Source organism: Tachypleus tridentatus, chromosome 8 (genome assembly GCF_004210375.1).
Source record: "Tachypleus tridentatus isolate NWPU-2018 chromosome 8, ASM421037v1, whole genome shotgun sequence".
NCBI lineage: Eukaryota > Metazoa > Arthropoda > Merostomata > Xiphosura > Limulidae > Tachypleus > Tachypleus tridentatus.
The window spans coordinates 77,933,949-77,955,783 of NC_134832.1; the positions used below are offsets into that span (position 1 = coordinate 77,933,949).

At 33.5% G+C, this 21,835-nt stretch overlaps 1 protein-coding gene across 2 annotated transcripts; it reads right to left on the reverse strand.

The window, feature by feature from the left end:
* Positions 1 to 420: 420 nt before the first annotated feature.
* Arl2 (ADP ribosylation factor-like 2) lies at positions 421 to 21,341 on the reverse strand. Of its 2 annotated transcripts, none has more exons than XM_076449675.1 (5): positions 21,185 to 21,341; positions 8,568 to 8,678; positions 8,000 to 8,162; positions 7,538 to 7,618; positions 421 to 4,380 (listed from the first exon to the last, which is right to left on the reverse strand). In XM_076449675.1, exons 1-5 carry the CDS (start codon positions 21,247 to 21,249, stop codon positions 4,249 to 4,251), a joined length of 552 nt encoding a protein of 183 aa, XP_076305790.1. In that variant the 5' UTR covers positions 21,250 to 21,341; the 3' UTR covers positions 421 to 4,248. The 2 variants fall into 2 exon arrangements, with proteins under 2 accessions (XP_076305790.1, XP_076305791.1); XM_076449676.1 differs by lacking the exon at positions 21,185 to 21,341 and adding an exon at positions 9,005 to 9,028 and having other exon boundaries at positions 8,568 to 8,716.
* Between the last annotated feature and the right edge of the window lie 494 nt (positions 21,342 to 21,835).

Consider the following 21,835-nt stretch of genomic DNA (forward strand, 5'->3'; position numbering starts at 1 on the left):
GTCTCTTATCACTAACTTATATGAATGCTTTCAAGATACCCAAGTTTAACTGATTTTTATGCTTCTGGTATCCACCATCATGGAGTGTTGTACTGATGCATTTTCTTCTTCCTTGACATCTTCAGTACTACAAATCTTGTTCATTCTGGAAACTAGATAGACAGTCTATGATGCATGCCATTACACTATTAAAGCAGTTTGATTTATAGTTGAGATATTAGCCCATATCAGTGGGTTTCATGTAAATGTCTGATACATGAACTATGTCTTGGTAACTGTCATATCTACGACAGTAGTATATCTTCAATTTTTTTGTGAATTGGATGTGGAATGTTGTTTTTAGCCTAAGTAATACTAACTTTATTATGTTTTTATTTTGAAAACTGATCACCAAACAAGTGCATAACAAAAACAATGCTGTTTTTTTTTCTTTTTTCATTTATTCACAAAGTGCAGAAATTAGTTTTCCAATACACTTCATCAGACACAAAATTAGGAACAAAAGCATACCATAAATACAATACTACACTGTAGGAATTTCGTTTGAGGACTTTTGCTTACTCTATATTCAAATATCAAGGATATCACTACTTTTCCTAAAACACATTTATTTACAATATATTTATTTTATCCTTTTTCAGTAACACTGGAATAACAGTTTTTATTCACTAATATTATTGGCTATAATTTTTATGAGATATGACAGGTAAGGTGCTGGAGTTACAGCACGTCAGAACCCAATAGTGGAATTGTAAAAATGCTTGTGTTGTTAAATTATTTGTGATATACATATGTAATTTTTAACCAACAAATCATGAAAGTATCATGAATGAAACTAATAAGCAAGATTAAATTCCAAGTTTCAAAATGGTAATATCTTGGCAATGGACGCATAGGAACACTTGATAAAGACGGTAACCAAATATGGATACAGCCATATTTCCCTTATGTCAGCAGTCTCTCAGAAGACATGCAGAGGATATGTAAACACAATAATAATAATAATAGTATTCAGAAATCACAACATAACAGAAATGCAGTTACTATACACCAACCACATAAAGAACCAAAGGAAAGTAAAAAAACACCATTTAAAAAATCTCTTGTGAATGTAGACCAAAAAAAGTAAGAATTGAGGAGCATAATAGACATAAAAGCTCTTGTAATATTAGCACATGTGCAATATACTATCATGTCAGATATAAATTATAGGACACTCAGTCAATCTAAAATTCAGTAAATACTGAATATCCCATTTAACTCTATCAATATGGACTCATTCTATATGATCTTTATGTACTTGTTTATTCTTTTTAGATTTAATACTTCTGACTTACAATACAGTTTGTATATCTACATACAATTTTGGAGTCTTTCACTTACAAAAATGCATATAGTCAGCAAAGTGTTTTTAATAAATTAAAATAAAAATTCGTCCATGCACATATTGTGTATTTGTTTTCAACAGTCTGTGTGAAAAGTACTTTTCATGTTAAAATTAAAAATACTTTTCCTCATCTCAAAAACTTCCTTTGCATAATCCCTGAAACCTCATAAATGAATATCAAGTATCTGTTTTTCAGTAAAAATTTATAGTTTATTTTCTCCACTTATCTCAAAATGAAATCAGTCAGTTTAACCAAACTTATAACCACAAAATCTGAATTAGCTTTTTTCCTTTTTGGAGCAGTTTCAAATTGTAACATGAAACTACATTTGTTTCTCCTAAGTAGTTCTAGGTTCTTAACAGTATACATTTATCTTTAATTAAATTTCATTGTTTTATTGCCCTCTGAACTGTGTCTAAGTATTATCCCTACCATAAGTTGTAAGTCACTGGTGCAGGCTCTGCTCATGTTACACTATTGAATTATATTACCCATGAACTACTACAAGCTACTCATGTGTGCCTCTTGAAACATTATTATACTATTATTTGTTTTACTTAATCTAATCTTAACTAACCTAAAAATATATGTATTTTTCACATTTTAGTTATTTTTATAATTATACATAGAGAATAAATATGAAAACAAGTAATGAAACACTTAACCAATTTTCGTTTTTTGTGCTCTTGATTGTCAAAGAGAGTTAAACCCTAATCTTTATACTAATCATAGTATTGCACTTTGTTTTTATTTAATTAAATTATATGCACCAAACAATATAGACTAATAACATGTAAAAAGCAGATAAATTCCCTTCTCAAAATTGTTTTGGGTTTTGAACTTTGTGACAAGCATTATTATAAATTCATCCAAGGTAGTCATTAACTTTTCCACTGGAATGATGTTGATACTCTGAGTGAAACTGAAATTTACCCATGCAGAACATAATGTTATACATCATTTGATAGATGAAAAAACCTTGTCTTTCTGTTGGTTATAGGTAATATAGATATATAATTATACATAATACAGCATTATTGACAAATTATGAAATAAAGTATATGGCAGGTAGGTGTGACAGAAGAGGTCCTTTTGTATTTGATAGCTCAGTAACCGAATAAAATAGAAGACTATGATAAATGTGGTTTGCCTCAGCAACAACAATTTTATAGAGAATAATTCATGTTTAATTTTATACTTTTTCTAAGAGTGGTGAATAAAATAAGATAATGTGCTAAGAGAAAATGTGTCATGTGTCATGCTAATGGAAATTTATGATTTTTTTTATATTGCTCTGTAGAATTAAGAAAAAACTTACATACTATTAAAATATGGATTATTAGTTACAATGTTATACTATTCTAATTGGTATAACAAACAAAATGTAGTTTAATAAGATTTTCAGAGTAGAACACTAAAGGACACTCATGGTAATGGGGTTAAAAGTATTCAAATAAGTTAGGTGATTCAACTCTTAATGGGAGCAACCAAAGACAAGTAGATAGCACACCAGCTTCCCCACCAAGAAAACCCAACATCAAATCCAAGTCACAACTACCACAGAAACACCGTTCTGAAGACTTCCGAGAAGATATCAACAAATTAACAGAAAAATGTAGGATATAAATTAGTTAGTAATAATAAACAGAAAAATTACTAATTAATTAATAATTAGACTTCAGGTGATCATATAAACTACTGAACATGACAAGTAATTTATTGGTTTTAGTAATAGTAAAAATATGTAAATAAACAGCACCAAATAATTTTTTCATTTGTTTATTTTACACTGAATGAAATACAATGGTCAATGCTAAAGTATTTTTGAACTTGCTAAACATTAGAATATGCTAATGCAATCTACAGAAATGAGGAGTAATCAGTAAAAAACAAAGAAGCTGCCACATAATTCCAAGAAAATGAGGGATACAGAAACCTTTGCAAAATCTTAGATCATCCAAGCATCAAAAGATAAAATAAGGATCATTTCTATAGGTAAATTGATACAACTATGTCTATAGAAACCATCTTGGATTTTTTTCCATAAATAAATATGTTACTATTGCATTAGGAAATTTCCTCAGATAAGTACTTTTACTACTAAACATAAACATTTTATTTTGATATAATATTGGATCAAGTTTTTCTCCACATGAAATTTAGGAGTCACAATTTAGGATATAATGAATATATTTAGACAAATACACACACACATAACCTAATACTGAATCCAACTGCTTACAGCTACAATAAAGAAGCTTGTGGTTAATAACATTTTCTAATTAATGTGGCAATGTCAGTGGAAGATATTTCTGCTGATAGAAGAAATTATACATAATTATAAATTGATTTATTTTACGAGACCCTGATTTAAAGTCTAGTGTGTTTACATGCTTGTTCTTAATAAAATAAAAACACACATTTTACTTAAAAGGGTGTTTGATGTATTGTAAAACTTTACATTAATATGGCAATACAATATATATACATAAAAGAAATTAGACTTTTAGAGAAAAATCATTGTTAAATCACCATGGTTGTAATATATTTACTTGGCGACATTTGGGCTTTGAAAACCAGTGTTTGCTCAAAATGTCAAAATAAATGGATTACGTTTTAAGCAAACTTTTTTTAAGATATAAATGTTGCCAAGTAAATATATTACAACCACTGTGATTTAAAGGGTTTTCTCTAAAAGTTTTATTTCTATCACCTTTGAACTTTTCTACTTATTCATATACATACACACAGATATATATATAAAATATTGGTGACTATACAAGTCCTGCAAGATTTTTATATGTAAATTAGATAGACTAATGAAAAACTCCTTACTATGAAAATTTTAGCATTATTTTCTTTAGTCTAAAGTGAAAATACGAGCTGCTATGTCATCTAGAATCCAATCAATTCCCTGTAACAAGTTTTCTCCAGTGACAGCACTGCAAGGCAATATCCTCCAATGGTGAGTAGTAGAGTCCAGCTCTAGAACCTGAATAATGATAATACATATTTACATCACACAAAACTTTAACAGAACATTACAATGAAAACTGTAATTACTTATTTTTCAATACAATTACAATACTAGTAAAACAGATCCAATAATTACAGATATCTCAGCAAGATAAACTGTTTGAAAACAAAACTTAGAAATTTACTTTTTAAATAACTTAATAGGTCACACAAAGGCAAAAACACAAGACAGTATGATAAAAGTATTGTCTGTAGTCCTACTAAAAACCTTGCTCATGAACAAGAAAAATTTACAGACTACAAAAATGATACTTTGATCAAATACTCTGGTAACAAATTAATGGAACGGGATATAAGATACAGATACAAAAAGAGAATATGATTAACACAAAAACCTTAAAAACTACATACAAAATGCTTTTGTACATAATGGTAGAAAGTTTCTGAAGTAAACCATACATTTGAATAATGTTTGTTTAGACAAATTTTATTAAATAATGAAAACAAAATTTACCACCATGCTACATCAAATCATGCATAAAATACTTTTGATATAAAAACTGTCTAGAATAATAAAAACTTCAAATCAATTTATAAACAAGTATTGAGAATTATTCACGCTTTATAAGAACAATGTTTCAGACTCTGTGCTGTCCTTGGAACTATTTTTTCAATTACTAATGAACCTGAATGTGACAAACATTATTTCAATGATTGCTGGAAACTATAGTTTTCACTACAACAACCTTCTGTAAAATATGGTAAAGTCAGTCTCAAATCACACATCTTAACATTTTCCACACTTCATTTTAGCTGAACTTTGGCTTTCAATACCTCATTTAAGCAGACCAAAAGCACAAATGTCTATAAGATCTGTATCAGAAAGTTTACAGTCATGTGGCACATTCCATGCTGTGATTCCAGTTTCTTCAGCCATACTTCTCAAGTAAACAGCTATTGATTTCAAGGTGTCTCAAGGCTTATGAACCTTGGTTTATGAGCCTTTGTTTGCATCAAAACATTGTTTATCTTCTTAATGGTAATACAAGATATTACAAGCTTTATTACAATGACTTTTAAGATCCAAGAGTTTTTATTCATAACCATAGCCTTAATTTAGCATATGAGGGCTTTGCTCTGAATTGACTTTGGTGTTATTACAGAACCCAGCATTGTCCTGAACACACCAAAGTGGAAATTTCTCAGCTTCTATTTAGAACATCAAATAATCTTTTCTCCAAAATCAAATTCTGTCCCTTCACTCAATATCAGTTAACCCTTTCACAACAGGCTTGGTAAAAACACAAGTTCATATGTTAGGTAGTTATACTATAGCTTGTGATGCAGTGTGCATGTATCTTCACAAAATTTGGTAGACTTTTAGTAAAGATTACAGGTGTTTGTATACAAAAAATCAGATTTTTTAATGAAGTACTTTTGCTAATGTATTTTTGTTTGAGAACCTGTTAAGTCTTTTTTGTTACTAATCTAAGTGCAAAGTGCCTTCATGTTATGATTAAAAACTATTTTTCATCCCAAAAATCTCAAATGTTATTTGTATAATCTCTAAAATCTCCTAAATACATTTCAATTGTTTTCAGTAAGACTTTATATTTTGTGTTATTTTCTCTATCCTAACTGTGTAAGGTCTATCAATTTGATTAACCTCAAAAAAATTAGGAAATAAATATAAATTATGCTTATTTGTCATGATAGAATGACAAATTATATTACAAAAATACAAATGTTTATTCTATGTAGCTTATATATATTTCTCATTATACTGACCCTCCAGTCATGCCTGGTTAACATTAAATAATTTGCACTGACACAGCACACATGCACTCATGTTACTATATCCAATAATATAAAAATGACCTTCTCTTGGCTGTGTTTTAATGGACTATTTTGTAATGTAGAATCTCATTTCAATTATTATACATTGCATACGTATAAAGATTATTACTATAAAGAACTAAGTTATTAAACTCATTTTTTTAAATATAAAGCAATAAACAAAGTAAAGCAAAAAACCTCTTCTAGCTATGACCTTTGAACTCTGTTGGTGCAAGACATGGCCTTTTAAAAGTTTGCACCTGGAGGATGTAAAACAAATTATGTGTGTGTGTGTGTGTGTGTGTGTGTGTGTGTGTGTGTGTGTACAGGTGAATAACAAAAAAAAGTCATAAATTACAGGATTAATACCAAAGAATCCCACTATTATTTATCAAACTTAGTAACTAAGTTGTATTCATGTCTAAAAAATGAAATCAAGTAGATTGAAGACACAACCAATCTACTTGAAATATCTGTTTGTAAAAATGTGATAGACTTTTAATAGATTAAAATGGCTGAGAAAATCACTAGGAAGGCATTCTAAACTGTTGATTATAATTTGCATGTCATATATTGAAGTGGGTATAAGAGACCATTTTCATAAATGGACTGGGGTGAACAGGGCCACTGTGTTTGATTTGGTACATAAGACATACCTCAGCAAAGTAACAAGATATTTATATTCTAGCTTGTAAATATTGATAAATTCAGTTCCTAATTCATACAAAACTATAGATTTAGTATTTTGACATTACAAATATCTAATATTTGACCAGTACTGCATTCAAGATATCATGACTCACAGAAATTGATATTTATGTGTATTCATTAAATATTTACTTTTAAATTAACAATTTACTCATATATAATATTAAAATATTATATTATACAATATGATACTAAAATTATTGACAATAAAATTCATCAATTAGTAATTAAAAAATTGTAAATGCAAGTCAAAAAATGTGATGACATGGCCTTTGTCTCTTGACCCATCACATAAGGGTTAATATTCTTGCTGGACAAATATGGTGGGATCCTGTTTATATGATTTTACATTCTCCTTTCAATATGATGACTTTCTCTTTCTCCAACTTTACAACATAAATATACCTCCTAAAAATGGGTATCAACTTTAGTTTTCAGTCACAAGTCTGTATGTAGGAACAATGCATTGTCAAATATAAAGAATTCATTTTCAGTCAAATTTACAAATATTTAACATGTCTCTTGTAATGCCACAACCCAAATATTTAATAACAGCATTATATTAGCATATGTAAGTCATTTTTAAAAAGTGCTATTAACTCTCCATTCAAATAATATCTGTTTCTTACATCTTTAATTTCCTCAGCAGGAAGTGCCCCTGGAAGGTCTTGCTTGTTTGCAAATATTAGTAATGTTGCTCCTAAAAGCCTCTGTTGATATATTTAATGAGAAAAATAAAAATATTCAAAATTTTGTGCATGTATATAGTCAACCAAAATACTTAGCATTTCAAACATTTTATTAACTTTAGTTAGTCTTTTTTCTGTTACAACTGATTCTTATGAAAAATAACACTTATTAACAAGCCAACAGTATTTTTTGGTTAGTTTATCTTTAGCATTTTTATTATCAAACAGCTAACAAAAAATACATATACAGAAAACTTATAATGTACATAAGATAAACTAATTTAGTATCAATTAATCTACCTTTCTGCTATGCTAACTTTAAGATTGAAACCATCTTGAGTTAATATTATCATTAATGATTCTTGCAAAAATTATCATTTTGTTACCACACTAAGTGCCAACCTCTTCAACAACAAGTGCCTGAAGCTCACTCCTGCAGTCCTCTAACCTTCGACGATCTGCACTGTCTACTACCCAAATAAGACCATCTGTACTCTCAAAATAATTCCTCCAATATGAACGGAGTGATTTTTGGCCCCCAACATCCCACATGTTCAACTTGAACCTGAAAAACAAGATGTTAGAAAGAAACCTCAAAAGTAAAAAGATATATGAAGTCCAAACTGTCCTTCAATTTACCACATAGAATGATATCAAGGAATGACATTGTGTACTAGAATTTAAAAAAACAAGACTAGGCTTCTTAGTGGTGTTCTATATGACATTTTACCTTATTTTTCATTAATTAAAAACAAAAACTATGTTAAAAGAATGTATATATCACTATTGTTCTTGCAGATATAAAATAAACACCATTAAACAAAATTCTTTTATGATTAAAATGGCTACTTCAAGATAAAAGCATCTATATATATAGTTTTCTTTCATTATTTACAATAAATATAAATATCAGTTGAAAACAAATGCATAAGTACGATAACTTTTAAGGCCATAACCTAAAAAACCTTACCCCCTGTGTTCCAAAGTCTTTATGTTGAATCCTAAAGTTGGAGATATAGTATTAATATCTTCTCCATTAAATTTTTTCAAGATGGTGGTCTTCCCAGCATTATCTAAACCTCTAAGGGTGTAGTTAAGTAGTAACCTTTCTTGCAAGTTCTTTAGCAAAAATATTACTTTTATCACTCACAAAAATATTGGATGTTTAAAAGTATTCTTTTGCAAAATCATGAAATTCATATCTAAAATACCATTATATAGTTCAAACATCTAAATACTGATTACTTTAAAAATATTGATATTTCAAAAGCTCTCCAATTAATCACTTTGAACTTAATACTTCATTATTATACAATATGAAAATTATTAGTTTTATGTCATTTGTTTCAAACCTATTGTTTTTCTTTTACAGAAAATAAAGTAATAACTTGATTGAAAGGTTTTTACCTTTAACATTTGAACATTTTCATACTTGGTCTGGCTGCTGATTTTTTTTTTTTTTTTCTATGATTTGAGGTTTACGGGCTGAATGAATTCCTTTTCACCTTGCATTTTCTTATGTTCTTGTGATTTTTTCAAAGCCAATGGATCAAAACATTTGCAGAAATTGTTCCTGAATATGTCATATGCTTTCTTATTTTACTTATCAAAATCATTCATGATACTCTGACAATGAGTAAAACAATATACATATCATAATTGAATAATACAGTCAAGCACTTTTACAGTCCAATGGCTGACATTTTCTAATATGGTTATTTTACAGCTCTAAGATTAAGTTCCTAAGAGCTGTAATTCCAGTAACTAATCTATTATGTATGACTGACAAAATATGGAGCCAACAATATAAATAAATAAAAGCTATTATTCCAGTTACTAAAAAATAAATAAATAATGAAATAAATATATCAATAAATGAGTTATTATGAAAAGTAAAAGATATTGCAACTCAATCCCACAATTAAAAAAGAGGGGAAACAGATGCACCCCTGGGTGTAGAATGGGTATGAAGTGACAAATTGTAATTGATAAGTCAGCATTTAAAACCTCCTCACTAGATACCAACATCCACATGAGGATTGGATGAGTACAATACCATCTTCACCTCAAACCCAAGAACCAGAGGATTAAAAACCACTCTGATTCCCAGATATGACACAAGGATTACCTTTGAGCTATCAACCTAGAAATTTGACATCCAGTATTGAAAAGACATTCATCACATGCAATCAACTCCCTCAACTGTGAAAAAGGCCAGGACCATCTTAATGGCAACAACATTACCATAAAAGAGATAAGGGATAGCCAAGTACAGAACCAGAACAATCCCACATAGTATAGCTGCAACACACAACACAGATGGAGAAAATCAAGGGAGATAAACAACCCAAAACCTGTCCAAGAACTTGTGTTGATTGGTTCACTCTAAATCTAAACCTGTCCATAGGGTACCAACATCCACATGAGAGTAGGCTGAGGGTTTCCAATCAAAGGTATGAACTTGATTCTAAGATCTTACAATGGATCGTATGGATTACTGGAAATTAGGAGGTATGTCAACTATACCTGCTGAGCATGACTGCCATACTCTGTGACTGAATGTTTATTGTGTGGAACTTATTCAGCAGAGTGCCTCCATGATCAACTACCCCTGCAGTTTGGAACTGAAAAGTGACAAGAACTCGCATATTCCACTTAAACAAAGGAGAATAATAATGTATTGGAGAATCTGGAGGAATATCATTACCAGAAACAGTGCAATGGATAACCATGAAACCTTATTTTGAAAAGCAGACCATACTAAGTTCTTGATGGCAGGGATTGGTAGCAATCTCCTTCTACTTTACCCACACTATCCACATTTATGAAGCAAAGTATCAAAAGGTTATTTACTTTCAAGAGATGTTGTGGAACACCCCATGCTCACTGTGAGCATCTGAAGCCACAGAATATAAGGCTTGAGTCAATAAGGTTGTACAGAGCAGATTTAGAATTAAAAGAATATCTAGTAAGGCACCATTCACCATGAAGCAGAATCCATGTGATAAAAAGTAAATGAAGGCCTCTGAAAGGAAGAAAGTATTAATAAAAAACATGCCAGTTGGAGTTGCACTGAAGTCTAAATAATGACCACAGGTGGTACATGAAACCCAACAAAGAAGAAACCACATTACAATGGAGATAGTGGGAGATGAGTGTACTGGGAATGATCCACATGAAAGTAGGATGGTGAGAGCCACTGCGATTGATGCAATGAGAGTCCATTTCACACTCACAGGCATCTTGGTCCTTGCTACCACAACGAGCACACGCCAAGGAACCATGACAATGTCTTCAAGTGACTGAACTGCTGACACTTGAAACACCTCAGTGGATTTGAAATGTACCTTGCAATTAAGATAACCTGCCTTGATGGTGGCAGGTGGATGTGGTGATGTAACTGTCAGAACGAGAACATTGGTCAGCATTGTAATTCCATCTTTGCAAGTGGAGATATGCCTCACTGCAGAAACTCGTTGGGTGGAGAAACCAGCAAGAATCTCTGACTAAGGGATGTTCTTCAAATCCCTCTCAACAAGAACTCCTCTTGATGAATTCCAAGTAGCATGAGGCATAACCTCAATAGGTATATCACCAATCACCTTTGAATGCAAGTGGAGTTCACTGTGTTGAGATGTGGATGTTTCCACCAATATGTCACCAGAGAAAAGCTTCTTTACTGAATGAAAAAGGGAGAAATCTGCCCTAAAGGTTTATCATAAAGAGAATGTTGTACAAGAAAATGAGGTACAGGTGTTAACAGATGTTGAAGATTGCTGCTCAGAATCTTCAAGATGTGATCATTTACTTATGGACTGTTTTTTCACTATTTAAATTTTTATTTGAAGGATCCATAATAAAAAAAGAATATTTTGGTGCTCACTAACCCCACATACCCTTGAGCCCTATGAGCGGATTCACTACGATGCCAAACAAGAACACTACGCAACGCCAGGGTTTCGTGAGCACTATATTCAAATACCAGCATTAGATACAATGTCCACAACACCTGTTGAGAACATTCAACACTGGTACTTGGTTGACCCGAGCCAAAGTGGACCAGCCACTTGACCGAAGAGGGGCCACCCCAAGGACACCACACACAGCAAACACATGAATGGATGTTTAGATCCCAGAGGAGGTAAAATAAAAGAACATAACCTTACCTGGAAGGTCCCCTCACCATGTACAGGAATCCACACTGAGGGGTCCCTAAAGAGATGCATCCATGAAAAGATGTTTATATGAATATAAGGAAAGAAGCGACACCCCTGATGACATATGGACTTTATCCAACCACAGTACAAATCATCTTTCAGAGAAGGAAAAATGTAATTTGGGAGTGGAGAGAGGAACCGGATCAAGGTTCCATCATTCATGAAGCATCCAATGAAGGGATCTCATAAGGGCATGACTGAGAGGAACTAAAGGTGTCATGGAAGACCACATCCCCCAAAAATGATAGAACCAAAAAATGAGAGGGTGTCATAAACATAAAGTTCCACTGAACTAAGTTGTGAAGGATAAGGTAGTGCTCAACTAATAATCATGTTGAAACAGGTCCCAAAATAGGCAACGTACTGAGTGGGTCTGAAGAACTTCTCCATTTTGACCAACCACACCAGCAGCCACAGAAATTAACTGCCAAGTATGAGTGACCAATTACTGTTCAAAATGAGCTGGAAGAAGCCAGCCATCCATGTAATACTGAAATCTCAGTTCTTGAGCATGAAGATAACATATAAAAGCTCACACAATTTTACAAAATATGCAAGGTACCGAGGTAAGTCCAGAAACAAGGGCCCTAAATTGTTAAACCACTATGAAATGGACAACCCAAAGATAAAAATGAAACTGAGGCAATATCAGTATATGTAGGTAAGTATTGGAGACATCCATTTATATCATCTATTAAGCTGGAGAAAATACCCATCTTAGGATGAGAAAACACTCTGGAGTGAACTTGAATAGTGATATATAGTGGTTGAGATGAAATAAACTCTGGCCACCAATCTATGGTTTTTCTAAGGGACAATAAAAAGGTGGAAATAAAATCATTGACAGTATGGGGAACAGGTTCATTTGACTGCTGCAAGAGCAATTCTTGAACAGCTTCTCAACAACACTAATTGGTTACAGGATTTCTAGGAAGAAAAAAGGAAACTAAGAAAGAAATAGGAATTAGAGACACATGAGGCTCTGACAGGGACATTTGGGCTACAACATTTGTAAGGGCAGAATGTTGGTGGATTAATGTCATTTATAATTCAATGATATAACCAGAAATGTATCAAATACATATCTCAGAAATGAGGACATACATAATCCTTAAGACAAGTCTAGAGTAAACAGACTCAAGCCAATATGGCATAACAGTCTGTAATGTCCCAACAACAAAGAAACCATGTATTTAATGTCAGAGCCAAAGAAAATATGGTGGCTAAAGTGAAAAACAGAAGGATAAAGATATCTGCAGAAAACCCCACAGGAATTCTGTGGAAACCTTCAAAGAAGAGGTATATGGAAAAAGAACAGTGTAACAAGTCAGTAAAGGTGAAAAACAAGAATGGATATTAAGCGCATAAAATAGACATATGATTTATGAGACGTCCCCCAAATAAGTAACAAGTAACCTAACAACTACCAATCTGAAAATGGACAGACAGCACTATGGTAGATAGGTATTTCATGTTTATTGGCACAAAGCTACTAGGCTAACAGTGCCAAACAAGATGTGGTACACTATAATGGTATATGGAAATGAAGGTAAAAATACATAAAATATGTAAAATTAAAACCTGCCAGAAAGACTGAAGCATTAAGTTCAAACTTGCTGTCAGTCATCTGAAGTTGGCCTTTCCAATCCTGAGTTCAAGTCAAAATAAAATTAAAATGTGTAAAAAAAATCATGCTAAAACAGTGTATAGTCCAATAAAAACATTAAGTTAAAAATACTAATGGCTCTTAAAAATGTAAAAACATGAGTGAGGCAGCCAGTATCACCTGTGACATTGGCTAATGTCAAGGGCAAACCCACCTTAAAAATGTTTAAAATGCCATCAGCATTCTTGGTTGTAATGATGGCATGATAATAAAATATGTACAATTGTGACATGCCAGATGCATCAGTACCAGATAAAAGTGGTGAGTTAAAAACTGTGACCAATGTGTTGCATAACCAACACAACTTCCTCCCTTCGATCCTCACAGAAACAAGATGGCCAAAAAGCTAAAGATGGCTTGATTTTAAAAAGCTTATTATATCATTGCTCATTCCAGGTCAACTGCCAACTGGTGTATAGTCAGGTTTCGATAACTGGACCATAGTCCATGTATGGAACAGGGATGGTGGTGATTGAGCCAGAGCAGATCGACTTTGCTGCTCTATCAGCTAGCTCATTCCCATGAATACCAACATGACCTGGAATCCAAAAAACTGGACAAAGCTAGATGATAGAGAGAAATGGGCCAGTTTGTTTTGGGTATTGATAAGAATAGGATAGTAACTAACATGGAATGATGTCAGGGCCAATAGCCAGCTGAGTGAATCAGTATAGATCATACATTTCGTATATTGCATAGTTTCAATATGATTCAGGGCAAGAGAAATGGCATACAATTCAGCAGTGAACACAGAAACTGTAGAGGGGATTCTGTGTGCTACAACTGAACTGTAACAAACCATGACAGAACCTACAGAGCTACCCGATTTTGAACTAACCGTATATACGGGAATGGATGATGTTCAGCAATATTTCCAAACGGGAGAACTGGTCTTCCTCAGATGACTCACAGATAGGTCACAGTTGGGGATAGTAATCAGCCATGGTGGAAGAGACCAAACTATTGATACTGCTATGCTATTCAGAGATATATCCAATTTTTCTGATTGTGGCCCAATATGAAAGCTAAAAGGAATAATGGCAGATTTTCTATTATAAAGAAGTGTGGCCCACTGAGAAAGGAAAACACAACCCCAAGTAGGATGCTTTGGTAAAGAGCAAAGTTTGGAAGCATACATAAGACAGTTGTAAACAAAAAATACAGAGGGGGCTCATGGGACTCCACATAAAAACTTTAGACTGGAAAAGTATAAAAGTCCCCAGTGCAAAGCCGAAGCCCCTGATGGTGGATAAGATCCAGCATTTTCAGTGCTGAGGTTCTGGCAGAACCATAAACTCATAGTCTTGTCTGGATCTGATAAAGTCACGATAAATTTTAAGCAGGGAGTATCAATTTGCTCCCCAAGAGGTGGAAGAGAGGACATGGAGGATGTTCAGTGCTCTTATACATTTGACACAAAGTTGCTTGATATGGGAAATAAAATTTAATTTACAGTCAAATATGAGATCTGAGAACTTTGCCTTAGGGACAAAGGAAGTACAGCATCATCAATATGAAATTCTGGATCAGGATGAATACCCCATTGGCAGCAGAAATGTAAACAAACAGGTTTAGAGAAAGAAAGCTGAAAACCATTTGCTGTGGTCCACTTAAGTGTATGATTGATTGCAGTTTGTAGCTGCTGCTCAATAAACCTCATGTTTTATGACTGACATGAGATGTGAAAGTTATCAATGAAAAGACCAGCAAGGGGTAGTTGATGGCATTAATCTTTATAATGAAAAGTATGACACTCAGAACACAGCCCTAAGGGGCTCCAAATTCCTGTGGGAAAAAACAGAAAAGTGTTGAGCCCATATGGACATGGAATCAGCAGTTCATTAAAAAGTTCTTTATAAAAAGTGGCAAATTACCACACAATCCATATGAGTGAAGGTCTCGCAAGATGACATATCTCCATGTTGTATCATTAGCTTTCTCTGAACCAAACAAAATAGAAACAAGATGTTGTCACTTCAAAAAGGCTTCTCCAACTGACGTTTAAAGGTGATTTAAGTGGTCTATCATGGAACGTTGTCTTTGGAACCCACACTGAGTAGGTGAGAGGTTGTTTGATTCAAGGGACCAAACAAGAGGAGTGTTAATCATCCTCCCTAAGGTGATACTAAGACAACTCAAAACAACTGGACAGTAATTCTAAGAAACCTTTGAATCCTTCCTAGGTTTAAGAATAGAAAGTACAATAGCTTGGGGCCAAGCATCAGGAAAGACATTTTCCTGCCATATCAACATGCCCAAATGATGTGTTGCTAGACCGATGAAGCATAAGTTTGAGTTCCACCAGTGTAAGAGGGCAACTGTAATCATAGGGATGATTAGTCGAAAAGGAAAGAGGCAGATGTTCAACTCATGTTTTAATACCTCAAAAGGGGATGAGTTTGAGGAGCTAGATACATGAGAGAAACATTCACCAAGAATATTGGCAATGCTCTGAGCATCAGCAACTTCACAGCCATTGAATATTAAGACAGAGAGGGGGCAGAAGTATACCATCCACTCACCTTCCAGATTTTTTCCCATATGACTTTTGAACTGGTGGTAAAAGAAATGCTGGAGGTATATTTAAACCAAGATTCCTTCTGGCTTTGATATCGAACTTGTTGAGCCTGTGCACGGGCTTGCTGAATTGCAATGCAGTTTGTAAGCATGGGATATCTATGAAATTTATCCAAAGCATGTTTCTGAGCTTTTTGGGTTATAGAACAAGCAAAATTCCACCAAGGGCAGAGATGCCGTGGGAAAGATGTGGAGGTTTTGAAGATGCACTGAGCAGCTGTTTGGACAATACAGTTAGTTACTGCTGCTACACAATCATATATCAGTGATTTACAAAAGATGGCAGAATGGAGTTCTGAGAGAGCAGTGAAAGAGGGCCAGTTAGCCTTGTCCAACTTCCATTGAGGCACATGGATCAGGTAGCACTAACCATGGCCAATCACTATTAATATGATAGGAAAATGATTACTACCCCATGAATTGATGTCAACCTCCCAAGAAAAGCAAGTGAAAAGTGAAGGGGAACAGATAGAGATCTACAGCAGTAATTAACTGACTGGCTGCATGAAAACAAGTGTAAGAGCCAGTACTAAAGAGAGACAGGTTGTGATTTAGGAGCATATATTCTATAGCATGACCTCTCACATCAATACCAGAACCACCCCAGAGGGAATTATGCACATTAAGATCCCCCAAAATTAAAATGGGGGTTGGCAATTGCTCAATGAGAGCATCAAGGTCTGAGGCATGATAATTCTTTCCAGGGGTAAGGTACAGAGAGCAAACAGTGATAGTACAACCAAAGGAGATAGGGATGGCTACAGCCTCCAAGGGCATATTCAGTTACAAGAACCGGGTGGGCACATGTTGATCACCCAGCAGCACTTGTCCTACACATGGCCTGTCTTTTCTGTATAAGGAGTATTGTTGAACTGTGACTGTATTAGCAGGTTTTAAAAATGTTTCCTGTAAAGAAAGACATTTGAGATGATAAAAGTCAATCAAATCCTTGATGTCATTCACATTTGATTGAAAACCTCGACAGTTCCATTGAATTAGCATGGCCATTATTCTTTATTTTGGAGGAGAATATGGTATGGAGACCTTCTGTTTGTGACTGCACTTTTTTTCTTTGTTGGATGTGGGTCAGCCACTTTCTAGTGATCCTGCTCTGGATCGAGTAGGCAGTTCGGAGTTTGTAGACATATGTTCCAGTGAATGAGGATGTGAACAAACTGGTTGTTTAATGTTTGGGGTGTCAAAAGAGGAAAACCCCATGGAAAAACCTGGGCTTGAACAAGGTGAAGTTGGGCAATGACTGGAATTTGTGGTAGGAACAGAGATAGAAGTAGATACTGATTTAAAAATATACATGTAAAAATGGCTCATTTGGGTTGAGAAAATATTTTACGTAGAGGAGCAAACAATGTTTTGACCTTCTTCGATCATCGTCAGGTTCACAAAGAAAGGAGATAACTGACCAGAAGCTGACCACATGTTTGAAAGGGGTTGTGTAACTGAGTGTTGGAATGTAGAGGGCATGCTTAGATGTTGAAATATATAATTTTATATTATTGGTTTGATTATTATTACTCATTATATTATTTTAATATTGATATAAAGGTGTTCCTTTGTATTGGTTCCAGTCATTTACCCCTTTCTTTCTTTGTGAACCTGAGAATGACCTAAGGTCAAAACGTTGTTTGCTCCTCTATGTAAATTATTTTCTCAACCCAAATGAGCTGTTTTTACATATATATTTTTCTCTACAGGAAGGTTTTCTTGACATCACTGATTATTAGATACTGATTTGTTAGCTTTGTTGATTTTGGAGGGTATTAGATTGCTAAGGACTGCTAAGGATTCTGTAGGAGACACGAAAAGGTCTGTCTGGACTCCTACTGTAGTAGTGGAATGGAATACAGCAGCATCAGTCCGAGATGGAATTGGGAATAGTAATTTCTGAGCCTCTGGATAAGTAATATAATGAACTGTTTTAAAACATTGTGCTTCTTTCTCTTCTACCCATTTAGGGTAAGAAGTAAAAATAGCAAGGATGCAGACCATTACAGTTAACACAATGCAGTTCTAGTTGGCATTCACAACCATCATGGTCTTTACCAGCATAATGGTCACATGCTAAGAAACCACGGCAAGATGTTTTTGAGTGACCAAATTGTTGACAATGAAAACATCTAACACGGTTAGAAATATAAAGACATAACTTACAATTCAGATATCCTGTCTTGATTGTGGTGGGAGGATGTGTTGTTGTAAATTTTAATATCAGAACATGTGTCAGCTCCATAAACCAATCTTTACGAGTAAAAATTCGGTGCACGGCTGTAACACCTTGGCTGGTGAAACCTGCAAGGATCTCTGACTCAGGTATGGTCTTTAAATCCCTCTAAACTATAACTCCTCTGGAAAAATTCAATGTAGAATGAGGAGTAACCTCAATGAGTATATCCCCAATGGCCTTCGACTTCAAAAGGAGTTTGGAATGTTGTAATGAAGCTGTTTCCACTAAAATGTCCCTAGACCATAATTGTTTTACCAATTTTAAACCCTTCTGAATAAAAATGGAGACATCTGCCCTAAAGGTTTTTCAGTTAAAAAATGTATAATTGAAAATTGTGGGACAGATTCAAGTCAGCACCATGGTAAGAAAGAGTTAAATAATCAGAAGTCCTTGAAGTGGGCATGACATGATAATCCCTTTATGCAACTGTGGCACCAAAGAACATTGAAAGACTGTTCATGTAAGAAGGAAGGCTGAGGTGAATAAAAAATTAATAATGGGAATAAAATATCACAAACCTGAGACAAAATCCAAGAAGACTGAATTAAGCCTACAAGACTCTCCAGGTTGGGAACTGGATGATTGGCATATTCTGAGGGTAGAAAAAAATTATCAAAATCCTTTTTAGCCAGCAAAGGCTCAGAAGTTTCAGTAGGAGCTTTGGCAATGTCCATGGATAATGGTTAGACTATGTAACATACAATATCCTGTATAAAACCAGTTAAATACATCACTGGATCACCAGCATCTGAGGCCACCAGCACACCAGCTGCTGCTATAATTCCAAAAGTTGTTAAGTTCTGATTTCATTGCACAGAAAAGTCTTATCAAACCCAAGCATTGAAATACTTTCAATTTATAAACATAAAAAGTTGGTTGAAAAAGTTACACTGTAGACAAATGACTGAATAATAACCACTTTGTGAGAAAAACAAAGTTTTGCATGCATCAAGAACCAAACAAAAGAGCATTTTCAAACTCAAATGGTGCCAAAATGTAAGTGATAGTTCTGTAGAGAAGTTCATAGGATGTTACATGCATCACATGAGCATATCATGCTCCTACTTGTGAGGAGCTGATGCATGATGATTTGTATGAGACATGTTGGAATTTTGTGATTCCAAGAGGAGGTGGAGGAGTGGAAGGCTTGTGGCATGCATAAAGAAAATTTGCATATAGAATATAGTAATAAACAAGACAAGCTAATATTGTGAGAAAAAGGAAGTACTGTATTGGAATTACATTCAGAACAATCAGCTATTTTTCTATCCGATAAGCTAACTTATCCTTCACACCTTTTTTTTTCCTTCTGAAAATCCAAATACATGAAATCCACACTCTTACACTCATATTCTTCAGAAGTAACCTCTTCAAAGTGTGTTAAAATATCAGTAGGGCAACATTTTCCCAAAGTGAAACCATGTTGAGTATCCAATAAAAATTTTAAGCTTTGTATAGCATCTTTTATCAGGCTTTCAAAACCTTTTCCACCATTGAAGTATGACTAAGAGGCCTATAATTACCATGGTAGTTTTAATACCTTCCTTGAAAAGAGGACTGACATCAGCAAACTTCCAATTTTCTGGTACCATAAACAGAAAATCCACTATTTGGTATGTAACTAGAAATTGGATAATAAATAAATCTCTCCACAACCCTTCTTAGCCAATCTTTCATTTAGCAACTTATTCAAAGCTTTTTTGAATCCTAATTTTAACCTCTTGCTTAATGTTAACATGCTTAAAGTATTCTTGCTACTAGTTTTAACATTATCAACTACTGTTTTTCATAATTCTCTTTTCTAACTAAACTCCTAGTTTCCCTATAAGTTTGCAAATCTTGTAACCTCTCTACATTTTATATTTCTTAAAAATATGCCATTTATTCCCAATATTTTCATGTAATCAATAAGCTATTGATACTTGAAAAAGGAAGCACATTATGCATACCTGTTATTATTCAGCAACTTAGTTAAGATTGATCTTACCATTATCCTACTTGTTAAAACTACGTTGAATTAAAAGTATTTTATTTATAAAAATCCTTCACATCTGTTTCACATTATGACTCATTATCTCAATTCACTAAAAACAGATATTTTAATGGCCTCAAAATGTGTGTATTATTATATCTTACACTATCTTAACTATTTGCCATTAACTCAATTTTCTGCTCCTAATTAATGTGTGACAGTCTTCCTTAGAACAGGATATAGTACAACTTGTAGCTATTGTGTGGTTAAGATATTGTTACACATTCTTCTTTACTTTCACTCAAAGTTTTTGAATTCATATGCACTAGAAGCAGAAATGTCTCATTGGTCACATGTACTTTGCTTTTGTTACCCTAATAACCAATTTACACTAATACCCTACAACAAACACTACAAGTTTTGATTAACAAATACTGAAATATCAAACTTCAATAATGGCACATCTAACCATAAAATGTCCAAATGATGAAACCTTTCAGTCTCAATCTAATGGTGGAACGTTATTAAATCACATAAAAATTCGGTCTTGTGGGTCCTGATTATTCTCACATAAAACTTTGTAAAAAATGATAGATCTCCGGTAACATCTGCAAGTTGTAGGTTTAACAGAATGAAATTGACGCATTAGCCTTAAGTGTACTATAATATAATAAAATTCACGTTTACAAACAAGGTGCAACGTAAACCAGCTTACTACAACTTACATGCCTCATGATTATACTTACAAGTTACAGTTTAACTTTTTATGTTATTCTTAAAATGAGCATAACTTTTGCTAGTAAAGCTTCAGTATGAACTTCGAAGCTTTGACTCACACCTCGAGTCACAAAGTGTTTAAATTGGAAACTACTCGTTCTAAAACACTGTTTCTGCAATAAAAATTAAAGGATACAACATTAACAACCTCACTTCCTTTTCCTTCTGCTTCATTTTTTTCAAAATTGTCAACAAACCCATACCAACTTTTAAAATTGTAACACCTGTCTTATTATCTATCCGGCAAAAGACAAGATCTCGTCGTCATCGGCAGATGAAAGTAATATTTTATTATTTTAAAGTAGATGGCGCGCTATTAGAAGCTAACAAGCAACTTACCCATAATATTAGTAATAATATATATATAAGATTGTAGAAATAATTTATTTCAAGTTAAGTACAAAGCTACACAATGGACTATTTGTGTTAGGCCCACTACGGGTATCAAAACCCGGTTTCTACCGATGTGAGTCCGCAGACATACTGCTGTGCTACTGGGAGACCATAAAAATAGTAATAATATGTATATATATACTGTTACTTTTTAAATTTTATTCGCCAATTTTGCACAAGAATTAAAAGTGTAGTCTATAAAGCCCTAAATACATGAAATATTAGAGGGAAGGGTAGTTTCTTTGGCTTACATTAGTCTTTCCTATCTCGTGTTTTAAGACTTCTCATGATTAAATAATCCGTCCGATTATAGGTTCTGAATAAGTTTTCAAACAACGTTACTCCACAAATTTCTTTTTTTATCCTGCTGTTATTAAGCAAACCTTTCTCATAG